The sequence below is a fragment of the Vidua macroura genome, chromosome 33, assembly GCF_024509145.1.
Source record: "Vidua macroura isolate BioBank_ID:100142 chromosome 33, ASM2450914v1, whole genome shotgun sequence".
In the NCBI taxonomy this organism is placed as follows: Eukaryota; Metazoa; Chordata; class Aves; order Passeriformes; family Viduidae; genus Vidua; species Vidua macroura.
In genome coordinates, this window is record NC_071603.1 from 922513 (window position 1) to 940027 (window position 17515).

The window sequence follows — 17515 nt, forward strand, 5'->3', positions numbered from 1 at the left end:
CCACGCCCTGCTGGTGACACCCTGCCCATGCCACGCCCATTCCCTACCCATGCCACACCCTGTTGGTGATGTCACACCCTGGGGTTGATGCCACGCCCGTGCCACACCAATGCCACGCCCTGTGGTTGATGCCACGCCCGTGCCACGCCCGTGCCACGCCCTGTGGTTGATGCCACGCCCGTGCCACGCCCGTGCCACGCCCTGTCGTTGATGCCACGCCCGTGCCACGCCCGTGCACGCCCGTGTGCCCGGCAGAGCGTGGCGGGGGTGGTGGAGAGCCTGAAGATCATCACGGCCGGGCGCTCGCGCCGCATCGCCCACTACGCCTTCGGGCTGGCGCGCGCCGCCGCCCGCCGCAGCGTCACCGCCGTGCACAAGGCCAACATCATGTACGGCCACGGGGGTCCCGGGGGGCCTCGGGGGGTCCTGGGGGTCACTGGGGGGGGTCTGGGGGGTCCTGGTGGTCATTGGGGGGTCCTGGTGGTCATTGGGGGGTCCTGGTGGTCATTGAGGGGGGTCTGGGGGGTCCTGGTGGTCATTGAGGGGTCCTGGTGGTCATTGAGGGGGGTTTGGGGGGTCCTGGTGGTCACTGGGGGGCCTCGGGGGGGTCCTGGTGGTCATTGAGGGGGGTTTGGGGGGTCCTGGTGGTCACTGGGGGGGGGTTGGGGGGTCCTGGTGGTCATTGAGGGGTCCTGGTGGTCACTGGGGGGGGTCTGGGGGGTCCTGGTGGTGATTGAGGGGGGGTTTGGGGTACTCTTGGTGGTCCTTGAGGGGGTTTGAGGGGTCTTTGGGGTGTTCTGAGGAGTCCTTGTAGTCATTGAGGGGGGCTTGGGGGGTCTTTGAGAGGGTTTTGGGGGGGTCCTTGTAGCCACTGGGGGGTTTTGAGGGGTCTTGGTGGTCCTTGAGGGGGTTTTGGGGGTCCTTGTAGAGGTTTTGGGGGTCTGGTGGTCCTTGGGTGGTTTTGGGGGGTCCCAGGGGGGTTTTGGGGTTCTGGGGGATCCTGGTTGTCATTGAGGGGGGTTTGGGGGGTCCTGGTGGTCCTTGAGGGGGTTTTTGGGGGTCTCAACTCCCCTGCCCCCCCAGGAAATTGGGGGACGGGCTGTTCCTGCAGTGCTGAGTGGATCCCAAATGTACCCTGGATTTTTTGGGGGGATCTCGGGTTTTTTGGGGGATCTCAGTTTTTTTTTGGGGGGGTATCCCGTATTTTTTGGGGGTCTCATCCCCTCTGCCCCCCCAGGAAATTGGGGGACGGGCTGTTCCTGCAGTGCTGCCAGGAAGTGGCGGCCGAGTACCCCGAGATCACCTTCCGCAGCATGATCGTGGACAACACCACCATGCAGGTGTGACGCCCCCCAAAAAAAAACCCCAAAACCCCCCCCAAAAAAAACCCCAGACCCCCTCCCAGCGCTCCCAGTGCTCCCAGTAACGCCGCCCGGCCCGGCCCGGCCCCAGCTGGTGTCCCGGCCCCAGCAGTTTGACGTGATGGTGATGCCGAACCTCTACGGGAACATCGTCAACAACGTCTGCGCCGGGCTCGTGGGGGGGCCGGGGCTCGTGCCCGGAGCCAACTACGGCCACGACTACGCCGTGTTCGAGACCGTGGGTCTGGGGGGGAAACGAGGGGAAATGGGGGGGTCCTGGGGGGTTTGGGGGGGTCTGGGACACGGGGATGGACACCACGGGGTCACTGGGAGCACTGGGTGGAACTGGGAGCACTGGGAGCACTGGTGACACCCAGTGCCAACTGCGGCCACGACTGCGCCGTGTTTGAGACCGTGGGTCTGGGGGGGGAAACGGGGGGGGTCCTGGGGGGGTCTGGGGGGTCCTGGGGGGTTTGGGGGGGTCCTGGGGGGAAATGGGGGGGTCTGGGACACGGGGATGGACACCACGGGGTCACTGGAGCACTGGGAGCACTGGTGGGGGCACCTGGAGCTCACTGCGGCCACGACTGCGCCGTGTTCGAGACCGTGGGTCTGAGGGGGAAACGGGGGATCTGGGGGCGAAACGGGGGGGTCTGGGGGGGTCCTGGGGGTCCGGGGGGGTCTGGGACACGGGGATGGACACCACGGGGTCACTGGGAGCACTGGGTGGAACTGGGAGCACTGGGAGCACTGGTGACACCCAGTGCCAACTGCGGCCACGACTGCGCCGTGTTCGAGACCGTGGGTCTGGGGGGGAAACGGGGGGTCCTGGGGGGGTCTGGGGGGTCCTGGGGGGTTTGGGGGGGTCCTGGGGGGGAAATGGGGGGGGTTGGGACATGGGGATGGACACCACGGGGTCACTGGGAGCACTGGTGGGGGCACCTGGAGCCAACTATGGCCACGACTACGCCGTGTTCGAGACCGTGGGTCTGGGGGCGAAACGGGGGGAAATGGGGGGGTCCTGGGGGGTTTGGGACACGGGGATGGACACCACGGGGTCACTGGGAGCACTGGGAGCACTGGTGACACCCAGTGCCAACTACGGCCACGACTGTGCCGTGTTCGAGACCGTGGGTCTGGGGGCGAAACGGGGGGGTCTGGGGGGGTCCTGGGGGGTTTGGGGGGGTCTGGACATGGGGATGGACACCACGGGGTCACTGGGAGGAACTGGAAGCACTGGGGGCACTGGGATGGTACTGGGGGGGCACTGGGAGCACTGGGGGGGCACTGGGAGCACTGGGAATGCCCTACGGGGAGCACTGGGACGTTACTGGGGGCACTGGGATGTTACTGGGGGCACTGGGAGCACTGAGAAGTTACTGGTGGGATACCGGGAGGCACTGGGATGTTCCAGGGAGCACTGGGACGTTATTGGTGGGATACTGGGAGCACTGGGATGTTACTGGTGGGATATTGGGAGCACTGGGACGTTATTAGTGGGATACTGGGGGGCACTGGGATGTTCCTGGGAGCACTGGGATGTTACTGGGAACACTGGGACATTACTGGTGGGATACCGGGGGGCACTGGGACATTACTGGAGCACTGGAACATTACTGGTGGGATACTGGGAGCACTGGGATGTTACCAGGGGGCACTGGGACGTTCCTGGCGGGATACTGGTGGCACTGGGAGGTTCCCGGTGGCACTGGGAGGTTCCTGGTGGGATACTGGTGGCACTGGGATGTTACTGGTGGCACTGGGAGGTTCCCGGTGGCACTGGGATGTTACTGGTGGCACTGGGAGGTTCCCGGTGGCACTGGGAGGTTACTGGTGGGATACTGGTGGCACTGGGAGGTTCCTGGTGGCACTGGGATGTTCCTGGTGGCACTGGGAGGTTCCTGGTGGCACTGGGATGTTACTGGTGGCACTGGGAGGTTCCTGGTGGGATACTGGTGGCACTGGGAGGTTCCTGGTGGCACTGGGAGGTTACTGGTGGGATACTGGTGGCACTGGGAGGTTCCTGGTGGCACTGGGAGGTTCCCGGTGGCACTGGGAGGTTCTTGGTGGGATACTGGTGGCACTGGGAGGTTCCTGGTGGCACTGGGAGGTTCCTGGTGGGATACTGGTGGCACTGGGAGGTTCCTGGTGGCACTGGGATGTTACCGGTGGGATACTGGTGGCACTGGATGTTCCTGGTGGCACTGGGATGTTCCTGGTGGCACTGGGATGTTACTGGTGGCACTGGGATGTTCCTGGTGGCACTGGGATGTTACTGGTGGCACTGGGATGTTCCTGGTGGCACTGGGAGGTTCCCGGTGGCACCGGCAGTGCCGGGGGTCTCTGAGGGCCGTGCCCCCCAGGCCACGCGGAACACGGGCAAGAGCATCGCCAACCGCAACATCGCCAACCCCACGGCGGCGCTGCTGGCGGCCTGCATGATGCTGGACCACCTGCGGTGGGCGGGGCTCACCTGCCGGGGGGCGGGCACACCTGGGGGGGCGGGGAACACCTGGGAGGGGGTGGAGCTCATCCACGAGGGAGTGGGGACACCTGAATGGGGTGGGGACACCTGGGTGGGGGTCCCCAAAAAGGAGTAGGGATTTAAAAGTGGGTGTGGTTTCCCCAGTGGGAGGGCTGAGGTGGGTGTGGCTGAGAAGGGGCGTGGCCTAGCTGGGTAGAATCCCGTGGGAGGGGCTGGGTGAGGGGGCGGAGCCTCATGCAGGTGTGGGGAGAAGGGCGGAGCCTCTGGGTGTTCACCTGGAGGGGGAGGGGCTTCAGCCCAGGGTTGGGTGTGGCTCGCTGATGTGGGCGTGGCCCGTGTTTGCCCCGCCCCCAGGCTGCACAGCCACGCCTCCACCATCCGCCAGGCCGTGCTGGCATCGCTGGACGACCCCGGGTAAGCCCCGCCCTCACCTGCCCTCACCTGCCCAAGGGGCGTGGCCCCAAACCTGTGGGCGTAGCCATGAGCCTGCCTGATGGGTGTGGCCCCACCCCTGTGGGTGTGGCCCGGAGCCCCGCCCTCACCTGCCCTAGGGGTGTGGCCCCAAACCTGTGGGTGTGGCCGTGAGCCTACCTGATGGGCGTGGCCCCAAATATGGGGGCGTGGCCACGAGCCTGACTGATGGTCGTGGTCCCGCCCCCTGTGGGCGTGGCGCTGACGCGGCCCCGCCCCCAGACGCACACGCCGGACATCGGGGGCCAGGGCACGACGTCGGGGCGCGGTGCAGAGCATCATCGGCCACCTGCCGCGGGGCTGAGCCGCCACGCCGACACCGCGGCTGCAACGGCCCCCGGGACCCCCCAGAGACCCCCAGGAGCACCCGCCTGACACCCCCGGGACCCCCAAACACCCCCGGGACCCCCAAACAACCCCGGGACCCCCAAACAACCCCGGGACCCCCCGAACACCCCCGGGACCCCCAAACAACCCCGGGACCCCCAAACAACCCCGGGACCCCCAGAACAGCTCCAGAACCCGAAAACATCTCCAGGACCCTCCCAGGAGAACACGACACCCCCAGGACCCCTCAGGAGATGCCCACGGGACCCCCTAAACACCCCCCGGGACCCCCAAACACCCCAGGACCCCACAAAACATTTCCAGGACCCCCAAAAAACACCCACGGAACCCAAAAACAGCTCTGGGACCCCCAAAAACACCCCCAGGACCCCCAAAACACCTCCAGGACCAGACACCTGACACCCCTGGGACCCCCAAGACACCCCCAGGACGGCCAAAACACCCACGGGACCCCCAAAAACACCTCCAGGACCATGCCCATGACACCCTTGGGACCCCCAAAACACCCCCGGGACCCCAAAGCCCCTCCACCACTTCCAGGACCACAGTGCACCCCAAGGGACCCCAAAACACCTCTGGGACCCCCCCCAGGACCACACACAAAACACTCACAGGACCCCAAATCAGCTCTGGGACCCCCCTAGAACCCCCCAGGACCCCAAAACACCTCTGGGACCCCCCCCCAGGAACACACAACAGACACCCATGGGACCCTGAAACACCTCCAGGACCCCACACACAACACCCACGGGACCCCAAACATCTGCAGGATCGCCCAGGACCCCAAAATTTATCCAGGATCACTCTAGGACCCCAAACCAGCTCTGGGACACCCCCAGAACCCCCCAGGACCACACAAAAGATGCCCACGGGACCCTGAAACACTTCCAAGACCACCCTGGACCCCAAAATTATCTCCAGGACCCCCCCAGCACCCCTCAGGACCACACAAAAGACCCCCAGCACTACAGGACACTCCAGGGTCCCACCAGGAGCACCCCAAACCCCCCACAGGACCCCAAAAAACACCCAGGACCACCGGGAGCCCCCCAAACCCCCCACAGGACCAGCAGGAGCACCCACAAAACCCCAATAAACACCCCAGGACCACCAGCAACCGACCAATTTCCTCCACAGGACCACCAAGAGCACCCCAAATTCCCCCACAGGACCCAAATAAGCACCCAAAAACCCACCACAGGACCCCAAAAAACACGTCAGGACCTCCCCTAAACCCCCCAGCCCCACCATAAACACCCCAGGACCACCAAGAGCTCCCCAAAGCCCTCACAGGACCCCAATAAATACCCCAGGACCCCCCAAATCCCCCACAGGACGCCCCCAACCCCCATAACACCCCGGTAAACACCCCAGACCCCCCCCATAAAACCCCAAATAAACACCCCAGGACCCCCCCAGCCCCCCCCATAAAACCCCAAATAAACGACCCCAGGGCCCCCAAATCCCCCGACAGGACCCCCCAGACCCCCCATAAAACTCCAATATACACCCCAGGATCCCCCCCAGACCCCCCATAAAACCCCAAATAAACACCCCAGGACCCCCCAAACCCCCCCAAACAAACACCCCAGGACCCCCCCCCAGCCCCCCCAAATAAACACCCCCTGACCAGCGGTACCCCGTGGTTTATTGAGGCGGGGGGCGTGGCGGGGGCGGGGCTAGGGGCGGAGCCAGGGGTGCTGCAGGCACTGCCGGGCCGTGGCGCGCCGGGCGGGCTCGAAGGCCAGCATGGGCCGCAGGAAGCGGGCGAAGGCGGCCGCCGGCCCCCGCGGCCACTCGTACTTCTCCTGCAGCACCGCCCGCAGCCCCCACGGCCGCAGGTGCCGGATGTGCCGCAGCTCACCTGGGGAGGGGCGGGGTCAGCGCGGGACACGCCCATCCCTGTGTTACGCACCGAGCAGGGGGAGGGGCAGGGAGGATCCTGAGCTGGCCCCGCCCCTTATGAGGGGTGTGGTCAGGACACGCCCCACACCCGTGGCCCCACCCCTTGAGGGGTGTGGTCGGGACACGCCCCACTCCCAATACGGTCACATCCCCATGAGGGGTGTGGTCACGACACGCCCCAAACCTGTGGCCCCGCCCTTTATGAGGGGTGTGGTCAGGACACGCCCCAATCCTGCTGTGGCCCCACCCCTTATAAAGGAATAGCAGGACACACCCCTTCCCTAGTGGGCGGGGCTATAGGAGGACAAACCCCACCCCCTCCCCCACCTCACAACCCTGCTGGGCCCAAGTCCCGCCCCTTTTGCCATGACCACGCCCCCATGGGCATGACACCACTCCCACCCCCTCATTTGCATAACCCCACCTTGCACCACCCCCACCACACCTTTAGGGCCCCACCCAGCCCTTAACCCCGCCCCCTGTAACCCCGCCCGGCCACACCCATGCCTGGCCACGCCCAGCGGCCCCGCCCTCACCTCTCCGGTTGAAGAACTCGCGGGAGTAGCGCCCCCCGAGGGCCACGTGCCGCGGGATCTCCCCCAGCAGCTCGATCACGTGGGCAATGTGGTCTGCGGGGGCGGGGCACGTCGGACACACCCATTCTAGCCACGCCCGCTCCCTTCAGCCACGCCCACCCCGCTCCTCCCATCCCTTCTCTCCCCACCCCCACATGGGGTTGACTTGGCCACGCCCCCTTCATCAACCCCCACGCCATTGGCTGCCACCCCACAGCAAGCTCCACCCACTTATTAGCCACGCCCCACACCCTTGCCACGCCCCTTGTTTGAAGCCCCATCCTCAATGGCCACGCCCTTGTGTCAGGCCACACCCCTTGGCTCCCTATTGGCTACCAGAGACCACGCCTCCTTTAACATCCTTGCTGGGGGAGGCCCCGCCCACAGGTGCCACACCCTTACCATCTCATGGCCACACCCAGCCCTGAGACCACACCCAGCCCTGAGGCCACACCCATCCGAGGCCACACCCACCCAAGGGCCACACCCACAGCATAGGTCACACCCATTGTCGAGGCCACCACACCCATCTCATGACCACACCCATCCCTGAGGCCACACCCATCCCTGAGACCACACCCATCCCAGTGACCACACCCATGCCCATGGCCCCGCCCCCGGGGCCCCGCCCACCCTCGTCGCGGCTGTACTCCTCCCCCGAGTGCGGCTCGAACAGGTAATCGCCCGTGGCCAGCTCGAACGCCTGCGGGGGCACAGGGGGGTCCTGGGGGGCCATGGGACCCCTCCCCACGCCCCCAGGGTCCATCAGAGCCCCCTCCCCACCCCGGGGTCCATCAGAGCCCCCTCCCCACCCTGGGGTCCCAGGCAGCCCCCTCCCCACCCAGGGGTCCATCAGAGCCCCCTCCCCACCCAGGGGTCCCGGGCAGCCCCCTCCCCAGCCCCTCACCATGCAGGCCGTGCTCCAGATGTCGGCGGGGGGGCCGTACCCCGCCCCCAGCAGCACCTCCAGCGCCCGGTACTGCCGGGTCTGGATGTCCTCGGTGAAGTGTTTGTGCTGGGGGGGCACGGGGGGGTCACCCCCAGACCCAAAAACACCCCCAGAACCCCCCCAAACCCGCACAACCCCCCCAGACCCACAGGAACACCCCCAGACCCCCAAAACCTCACCCACAGTGCCCCCAGTCCCTCCCAGTGACCCCCCCTGTTCCTCCCAGTCCCTCCCAGTAACCCCAATCCCTCCCAGTCTCTCCCAGTGACCCCCCCAGTTCCTCCCAGTGACCCCCCCCCAGTTTCTCCCAGTCTCTCACAGTGCCCCCCCAGTCCCTCCCAGTCTTTCCCAGTTCCTCCCAGTGACCCCCCCAGTCCCTCCCAGTCTCTCCCAGTTCCCCCCCAGTTCCTCCCAGTTCCCCAGTCTCTCCCAGTCCCTCCCAGTCCCTCCCAGTCCCGCCCAGTCCCTCCCAGTTCCTCCCAGTTCCCTCCCAGTCCCCCCCAGTCCCTCCCAGTTCCCCCCCAGTTCCCCCAGTCCCTCCCAGTTCCCCCCCAGTTCCTCCCAGTCCCCCCCAGTCCCTCCCAGTTCCCCCAGTCCCTCCCAGTTCCCCCAGTCCCTCTCACCACCCAGCAGCCGTTGCCCAGGTCGGCGATCTTGATGCGCAGCCGGGGGGCAGCGCGGGGGTCCAGGGGGTTCTCCTGCCCCCCCGGCAGCCCCCCCTCACCTGGAGGGGACATTGGGGGGCTTGGGGGCACACCTGGGCACCCCCAGTGCCCCCCCAGTGCCCCCACCCCCCCAGTGGAGCCCCCATTTCCACCTCTACCCCAAATTGCCCCCCCAAACACCCCCCAAACTGCCCCTCCAGACCCCCCCAACCCCAAATTCCCCAAAAATTGCCCCCTAGACCCCCCCAACCCCAAATTCCCCCCAAATTACCCCCTTAGACTCCCCCCACCCCAAATCCACTCCAGATTCCCCCTCTAGACCCCCCCAACCCCAAATTTCCCCCAAACCCCCCCAACCCCCTCCCCGGTGCCCCCCCCTCACTGACCCAGGGGGTTGGGGAGCCCCTCGGAGCCCCCCGAAATGAGGGAGCTGGAGGTGGGGGTGAACAGCGAGTCCGAGGCCGAGCTGGGGCTGGGGGGGCGCCGGGGGGGTCCCGGGCCCCCCCTGGAGGCGCAGGAGCCCCCCGAAAATCCATCGCTGGAGCCCCCCCCCCGCCGGCAGCGTGTGCACCCCCGAGGACGAGGCCCCGCTCGGGGGGCTCCCCCCACATTCCTCCGGGGGGTCCGGGGGGGCTTCTGCAACAGGAAAGAGACCCTGAGACCCCCCCCCCTCCCCAAATTCACCCCAAAACCTCCCAGGTGCTCCCCAAACCCCTCCCCGAAATATTTCTGGAGCCCCAAAACCTCGTGGGGCTCCCCAGAACAGCTCCAGGGACCCCAAAACCGTCCCCAGAGCCCCTCAAATTGTTCTTGGGGGTCCTGCTCACCCACAAGGCCCAAAGCCACCCTGGGGACCCCAAACCCACCCTGGGGACCCCAAACCCACTCTGGGGACCCCAATTTATCTTTGGGGGTCCCCCCACCCCATCCTGGGAGCCCCAAGTCATGTCTGGAGGTCCCCCCAGGACCCCAAACCCACCCTGAGGAACCCAAACCCACTCTGGGGACCCCAGACTACCTCTAGGCCCCACCTAAGACCCCAAACCCACCACGGGGACCCCAAAATACCTTAGGGGCTCCTGCACCCCGCCCTGGGGACCCCAACCCCACCTCTCCCATTCACCCCCCCAGATGTCACAGAACCCCACCCTGGGGCCCCCCTTCTTCCCCTCCCCATGTTCCGGGACCCCCCAGTGTCCCCTCCCATGTCCCATGAGGACCTGGGGGGGATTTTGGGGCTCTTAGGGGTCCCCAAAACAACCCTGGTGTCTGCAGGACCCCCCCCCCCAATGTCCCCCCAGCCGCCTGATGGGTGTCCCTGGCTGTCCCCGGTGTCCCCCCGCACTGACCGGTGTCCCCGGTGTCCCCGGTGTCCCCCCCGCACTGACCGGTGTCCCCGGTGTCCCCCCGCACTGACCGGTGTCCCTGCCTGTCCCCGGTGTCCCCCCGCACTGACCGGTGTCCCCGGTGTCCCCCGCACTGACCGGTGTCCCCGGTGTCCCCCCGCACTGACCGTGTCGCTGCCTGTCCCCGGTGTCCCCCTGCACTGACCGGTGTCCCCGGTGTCCCCCCGCACTGACCGGTGTCGCTGCCTGTCCCCGGTGTCCCCCTGCACTGACCGGTGTCCCCGGTGTCCCCCTGCACTGACCGGTGTCCCCGGTGTCCCCCCGCACTGACCGGTGTCGCTGCCTGTCCCCGGTGTCCCCGCGGTGTCGCGCAGCCGCTCCAGGTCCCGCAGCCGCTCCGCCAGGAGCTGCCGCTGTCGCCGCTGTCGCCGCCGCCGGCGGCGCCGCTGAGCCCGCGACAGCCGCTCCTGGGGGGGGGGGGAGGGATTTTGGGGGGATTTCCTCGGTTTTGGGGGATTCCTTCGGTTTTGGGGGATTTCCCCGACTTTGAGGGATTTTCCTCAGTTTTGGGGGGAATGGACAGGGGGGCTTTGATTTTGGGGGTAAAGGGGAGACAGGTGTGCAAAACCATGCGGGGGACACAGGTGAGCATGCACAGGTGTGCAAGGACAGGTGAGCACACACAGGTGAGCACAGGCGAGCACACACAGGCGAGCACACACACAAGTGAGCACACACAGGTGAGCACACACAGGTGAGCACACACACAGGTGAGCACACACAGGCGAGCACACACAGGCGAGCACACACACAGGTGATCACACACACAGATGAGCACACACAGGTGTGCAATGACACAGGTGAGCACACACAGGTGAGCACACACACAAGTGATCACACACACAGGTGAGCACACACACACAGGTGTGCAATGACACAGGTGAGCACACACACACAAGTGAGCACACACAGGTGAGCACACACACACAGGTGAGCGCACACACAGGTGAGCACACACACAGAGGTGTGCAATCACACACACAGGTGAGCACACACGCACAGGTGAGCACACACAGAGCTGAGCACACACAGGTGAGCACACACACAAGTGATCACACACACAGGTGAGCACACACAGGTGAGCACACACACAAGTGATCACACACACAGGTGAGCACACACACACAGGTGTGCAATGACACAGGTGAGCACACACACACAGGTGTGCAATCACACAGGTGAGCACACACACACAGGTGATCACACACACAGGTGAGCACACACACACAGGTGATCACACACACAGGTGAGCACACACACAGGTGAGCACACACACACAGGTGTGCAATGACACAGGTGAGCACACACAGGTGTGCAATGACACTCACAGGTTCCTCCTGGGGTGCCGAGCTCACTGTGGACACACAGGAGGGGGGGTCAGCCCAAGGCCCCCCCAGCCCAGGTGTGGGGGATTTGGGGATCCCCGAATTCCAGGGGCACCCCCAGAGCAGTGGGGGTTGGGCACACCTGTTCTTTTGGGGACCAACAGGTACCTGCACACAGCAGGGATTTTGGGGTCACCTGCACTCCTGGGGTGGATTTTGGGGTCACCTGCACTCCTGGGGTGGATTTTGGGGTCACCTGCACTCCATGATCAATTTTTGGGGGTTACCTGCACTCCTGCGGTGGGTTTTGGGGTACCCTACCCCCCAGGGGATGGATTTTAGGGATCTCTGCCCCCCAGGGGATGGAGTTTGGGGTCCCTACATTGTGGGAATGGATTTTAGGGATCCCTACCCCATCAGCTGAGAATTTTGGTGAACCCTGCCCCACTCCGGTGTGGATTTTGGGGTACCCTACCCCCCTCAGGTGTGAATTTTAGGGATCCCTGTCCCCCCAGGTGTGAATTTTGGGGATCCCTGTCCCCCCAGGTGTGAATTTTAGGGATCCCTGTCCCCCCAGGTGTGGGTTTTGGGGTACCCTACCCCCCCAGGTGTGAATGTTGGTGTACCCTACCCCCCCCAGGTGTGGATTTTGGGGATCCCTGTCCCCCCAGGTGTGAATTTTGGGTTACCCTATCCCCCTCAGGTGTGGATTTTAGGGATCCCTACCCCCCTCCTGTGTGGATTTTGGGGTACCCTACCCCCCTCAGGTGTGAATTTTAGGGATCCCTGTCCCCTCAGGTGTGGGTTTTGGGGTACCCTACCCCCCCAGGTGTGAATGTTGGTGTACCCTACCCCCCCCCAGGTGTGGATTTTAGGGATCCCTACGCCCCTCCGGTGTGGATTTTGGGTTATCCTACCCCCAGATGTGGATTTTGGGGTACCCTACCCCCCTCCGGTGTGGATTTTGGGGTACCCTACCCCCCCCCAGGTGTGGATTTTGGGGATCCCTGTCCCCCCAGGTGTGGGTTTTGAGTTACCCTACCCCTCAGGTGTGAATTTTGGGGTACCCTACCCCCCCGAGAATGGATTTTGGGGTACCCTACCCCACTCAGGTGTGGATTTTGGGTTACCCTACCCCCCCGGTGTGGGTTTTGGGGTACCTGCCCTGCAGGGATGGATTTTGGGGATCCCTGTCCCCCCCGGTGTGGGTTTTGGGGTACCTGCCCTGCAGGGATGGATTTTGGGGTACCCTACCCCCCCGGTGTGGGTTTTGGGGTACCTGCCCTGCAGGGATGGATTTTGGGGTACCCTACCCCCCCGGTGTGGATTTTGGGGTACCCTACCCCCCCCGGTGTGGGTTTTGGGGTACCTGCCCTGCAGGGATGGATTTTGGGGTACCCTACCCCCCCGGTGTGGGTTTTGGGGTACCCGCCCTGCAGGGATGGATTTTGGGGTACCTGTCCCCCCCAGATGTGGATTTTGGAGTACCCTACCCCCCCGGTGTGGGTTTTGGGGTACCTGCCCCGCGGGGGGGGCCGTGCCCCCGTGCCCAGCGCGCGGCCTGCGCCGCCAGGTGTCTCAGGTAGGGCTGCTGCACGCAGAGCAGCACGTTCTCGGGCTTGATGTCCGTGTGGATGATCTTGCACTTGGTGTGCAGGTAATCCAGCCCCTCCAGCACCTGCGGCACGGCACCCCGAATCTGCCCGGGGCACCCCGAAATCCGCGGGGGGCGCCCCACATTCTGGGGGGCGTCCCAAATCGGGGAGGGGGCAACCCAAATTTAGAGGGGCACCCCAAAGTGGGTGGGGCACAGCCAGAGGGGATTTTGGGGAGCTGGGAGTGCTTGAGGAGAGGGACGATGAGGATCTGGGGGCACCCCAAGTTTTGGGGGGCATTGCAATCGGGGAGGGGCACCCCAAATCTGGGAGAGGCACCCCAAAGTGGGTGGGGCACCCCCAGAGGGTTCTGAGGGGATTTTGGGGAGCTGGGAGCGCTTGAGGGGGGGGATATGAGGATCTGGGGGCACCCCAAAATCGGGAGGGGTACCCCAAAGCTGTGAGAGGAACACGAATCGGGGAGGGGCACCCCAAATCTGGGGCAGGCACCCCAAAGGTGATGTGGGCAGAAATCACCCCCAAAACCAAACACTGGGGAGATTTTGGAGAGCTGGGGGTGTCTGAGGGGGTGGAACATGAGGATTTGGGGGGCTCTGGGCAGCACATTTGGGGTTCCAGGGATTTGGGGGGATTTGGGGGGCTCTGGGCAGCACCTCTGGGGTCCCAGGGATCCGGGAGGATTTGGGGGGCTCTGGGCAGCACATTTGGGGTTCCAGGGATTTGGGGGGCTCTGGGCAGCACATTTGGGGTTGCAGGGATTTGGGGGGCTCTGGGCAGCACCTCTGGGGTCCCAGGGAGCCAGGAGGATTTGGGGGGGTTTGGGGGGCTCTGGGCAGCACATTTGGGGTCACAGGGATCCAGGAGGATTTGGGGGGCTCTGGGCAGCACCTCTGGGGTCGCGGGGAGGGATTTGGGGTGCACAGAACCCCCTGACCTGCCTGACGATGCTCTTGACGCAGGGCAGGGGCAGCCCCTGGTAGTTGGATTTGATGATCCAGCGCAGCAGTTGGTGCCCCAGCACCTCCAGCACCATGCAGACATCTGGGGGGGGGGCAGTCAAGGAGCCCCCAGACCCCTGGGACCCCCCCCCCCCTCACAAGGGGGTGGGAAACTCGGGGTAACCCCCCCCAAAAGGATACGGACACCGTTGACCCCCGAAATCTTGAAGTCGTCGATGAGCTGCACGATGTTCTCGCGGTTGGGGTCGCTGGGGTCTGAGTCCCGCACCTGGGGGGGGCACGGGGGGGGTCACGGGGGTGGATTTGGGGGTCCCCGGTTTGGGGGGGGGGGGGGGCGGGGGGCACTCACACATTTCAGCAGTTTGATCTCATCCAGGGCCGTCTCCGTGTATTGGGGGGCGCTTTTCACCACCTTCAGCGCCACGAAACGTTTCCTCCTGCCCGGGGCCGCCAAAATAAAGCAGGGGACCCCCACCCAAAATTACAGGGGAGCCCCCGCTGAACCCCCCAGGAGCCCCCCGCGGTGTCCCCGCACTCACCGGAGGTCCCAGCAGAGCCACACGGTGGAGAAATGTCCCCAGCCCAGCTTGCGAACCACGTGGTAGCGCCCGTGGAAAAGGTCCCCGATCCGGACCGGGTAATACCCCCCTGGGGAGGGGGCGCGGGGGGGGGGGAAATGTCACTCTGGGGTTTGGGGACCCCCCCCCGAACACCCCCAAAAGGAGCGGGGTGTCCCCACCTTTGCAGTAATCGCGGGGGTCCTCCTGCTCCCCCTCGTCGGAGCCCAGCAGCGACTCGGACAGCGATGGCAGCGCCGGGGGGGGGTCTGGGGACACCTGGCCGGGGGGGCTGGGGGTCCTGAGGGGGGGGGACAGCAAAGCTGGGACCCCCCCGTGGGTGGGCCACCAACCCCCAGCAGCCAGCAGACCCCCTCTCTGCCCCCCCCTCCCCAAAATCTGGAATTTCCAGGGGTCTCCTCTCTGCCACCCCCTCCCCAAAATCTGGAATCTCCAGGGGTCTCCTCTCTGCCACCCCCTCCCCAAAATCTGGAATCTCCAGGGGTCTCCTCTCTGCCCCCCCTCCCCAAAATCTGGAATCTCCAGGGGTCTCCTCCCTGCCACCCCCTCCCCAAAATCCTGCCCCTTTGGGGGTCTCCTCTCTGCCCCCCCATACCTGGTCCCTTCGGGGGTCTCCCCCATACTGGGGGGGGGGTCCCAGGGTGGTCCCACAGCGGCAAAGCAGCCGGGAATGGTCCCAGGGGAGCGTTGGGAGGTCCCAGAGGCCCCCCCGAGCTGGGGGGGGGCAGGTGCGGGGCATTCTGGGCCATCACCCCCCCAAAATAGAAATGACCTCAATGGCCCCCGGCCCCGCGGGGCTAAAAATAGCCCTGGAGGGGGAGGGGAGGCTCGGAATGTCCCCCCCCCCCACCCCCTAAAAGGGGGCTCTGCTCGTGTGTGTCCCCCCCCCCCAGCTCTGGGTAAGGGTCGTGGCCCCACTGACCCCCCCTCACCTTGGGGGTGCTTTCGTTTTTTTGTCCTTTTTGCGCTTTTTCCTTCTCCTGGCGGGGTCTGGGGAGGGGATTTGGGGGTCACGGGGGGGTCGCAGCACTACAATCCTCCTTGTCCTCCCAGCCCAGGTACCCCGTGTGCCCCCCAGCCCCAAAATCCACCGGCCCCCAACTCTGAAACGTCCCCTCGGAGGGGGGGGGGATCCCCAAAAACCCTCGGGACTCAAATTTCTCCTCAGGGACCCCAGTTTTCCCCTCACGCTCCTGCTCACGTCAGACGGGACCCCCATTTTCCCCTCAGGACTTCCCAAACCTCAGGAGCTCCTCACACTCCTGGGAAAATCCCATTTTCCTCTCAGGACTCTTCTCTCAGACCCCATTTCCCCCTCACAAACCCCATTTCTCCTCTCTCAGACCCCATTTTCCCCTCAAAAACCCCATTTCCCCCCTCTCAGACCCCACTTTTCCCTCACAATCCCCATTTCTCCCCTCACAAACCCCATTTCCCCCTTCACAATCCCCATTTCCCCCCTCTCAGACCCCATTTCTCCCCTCACAAACCCCATTTCTCCTCTCTCAAACCCCACTTTCCCCTCACAAACCCCATTTCTCCCCTCACAAACCCCATTTCTCCCCTCTCAGACCCCACTTTTCCCTCACAAATCCCATTTCTCGCCTCACATACCTCATTTTCCCCTCACAATCCCCATTTCCCCCCAGCCCCCCCCTCACCGGGCCCCCCGCGCAGCTCCATTCCCCGCGCTCGCCCCCGCTCCGCGCGTGGCGCCCCCTGGCGGCCGGGGAAAGGGGCGGGGAAACCCCGCGAGCTCCGCCCACTGACCAATGAGGAGCAGCGGTGAGGCACTGGCCACGCCCATGACCACGCCCCAGTGTCGCCATGGAAACGCGGCCTAGCGCGACGCCGCCGGGAGGCCCCGCGCCGCTTTGCCGCGACAGAACGAGATCAAACCGCCCCGCCGCGCTTATCACGATATTTTCTGTATCGCGACAGCATCCGCAGAGCCCCGACAGCCCTCAAGCCCCCGCCGATATCGCTTGGGTCAGGCAGCGCTGCGGTTCCCCCTTCCCGACGCGCCCAAAGTGACGCCACCCCCTCACCGCTGATTGGCTGCCGCAACCACGCGCGTCATCCAGGCGCGACGCATCACCATGGCAACCGCGCGGTGAACACGGAAGGCCCCAAAACCAGACCCGGGGCCGCCAAAATCGCGGCGGGACCCCCCAAAAAACGCAAATTCCACCCCCCTCCTTCCTTTCCCAGGGCTCCCCGAAGGGTCTGGGGACCCCCCCCCTCCCCCACCTGTCCGGGGGAGGGTGGGGGGAGGGGGCGGAGCCCCCCACGAACAGACGGGGCCAGGGGGCTGCTGGGCATCAGTTTAATACCGGGGTGCGGGGGGTGTGGGGGGGGCAGCACCCCCGGCCGCCCCTTCCCCCCCTCTCCCCCCAGGTGCTGGTGGGGGGCTCGATACTCGGAGGGAGGGGGGAGGGGCACAGTGAGGACCCCCTCCCCCCCCCCCCCTTTCCCATCCCCCACACAGCAGAATCCCACGGTGGGGGGAGGGGAAGGCAGAGCAGACCCTACCAAAAAAAAAAACCAGCAGCCCCTCCCCCACCATCCCCCCACTCTTCCTTCCAGCTGTAATTTTGAGGAGGGGTCTTCATCTCCATCTCCATCATCTTCATCATCTTTTCTTCTTCTCCCGCCACCCCCCCCCAAAAAAAAAAAAAAGCCGAGGTTCATCCGCGGCGTCCAGCGCTGTGTCCCCCTCCCCACTTTTGCTGAGGGGGTGTTTTTTTTGTTTTTTTTGCCGTCACCCCCAAAATGAGCCCCCCCCTCAGCCGGGGCCGCCACGCACCGAGAGGTCCCTGCGGTGTTTTTTTTTTTTTGGGGGGGGGGGGGCGGGGGTGTTTTGGGGGGCAGG

At 65.2% G+C, this 17515-nt stretch overlaps 2 protein-coding genes across 2 annotated transcripts in view; one reads left to right on the forward strand and one right to left on the reverse strand.

Annotated features, from left to right (window-relative positions):
- Positions 1 to 4458, forward strand: part of LOC128820973 (tafazzin-like) — a 9932-nt gene extending 5474 nt beyond the window's left edge. The window contains exons 9-13 of the mRNA XM_054001826.1: positions 256 to 389; positions 1238 to 1340; positions 1453 to 1599; positions 3725 to 3819; positions 4201 to 4458. Coding sequence (XP_053857801.1) covers positions 256 to 389; positions 1238 to 1340; positions 1453 to 1599; positions 3725 to 3819; positions 4201 to 4264 — 543 coding nt within the window. The 3' untranslated portion in view covers positions 4265 to 4458. The remainder of the gene's footprint in view (positions 1 to 255; positions 390 to 1237; positions 1341 to 1452; positions 1600 to 3724; positions 3820 to 4200) is intronic.
- A 1867-nt stretch (positions 4459 to 6325) lies between these two features.
- SRPK3 (SRSF protein kinase 3) lies at positions 6326 to 17424 on the reverse strand. Its single transcript, XM_054001827.1, has 17 exons — positions 16305 to 17424; positions 15576 to 15633; positions 14805 to 14923; positions 14605 to 14713; positions 14415 to 14502; positions 14246 to 14333; positions 14041 to 14147; positions 13009 to 13168; positions 11494 to 11519; positions 10437 to 10572; positions 10340 to 10368; positions 9146 to 9395; positions 8718 to 8818; positions 8053 to 8160; positions 7779 to 7848; positions 7107 to 7199; positions 6326 to 6529 (listed from the first exon to the last, which is right to left on the reverse strand). Exons 1-17 carry the CDS (start codon positions 16324 to 16326, stop codon positions 6345 to 6347), a joined length of 1749 nt encoding a protein of 582 aa, XP_053857802.1. The 5' UTR covers positions 16327 to 17424; the 3' UTR covers positions 6326 to 6344.
- Between the last annotated feature and the right edge of the window lie 91 nt (positions 17425 to 17515).

Bases quoted from the DNA above. Each gene is read 5' to 3' on its own strand.
- SRPK3 (XM_054001827.1), bottom strand. From the start codon at position 16,326: ATGGAGCTGCGCGGGGGGCCCG. The intron at 14,334-14,414 runs GTGAGTGCCCCC...TGCCCCCCCCAG, and splicing joins AGATCAAACTGCTGAAATGT to GTGCGGGACTCAGACCCCAG. The intron at 8,819-9,145 runs GTCAGTGAGGGG...TGTCCCCTCCAG, and splicing joins GGGGCTCCCCAACCCCCTGG to GTGAGGGGGGGCTGCCGGGG.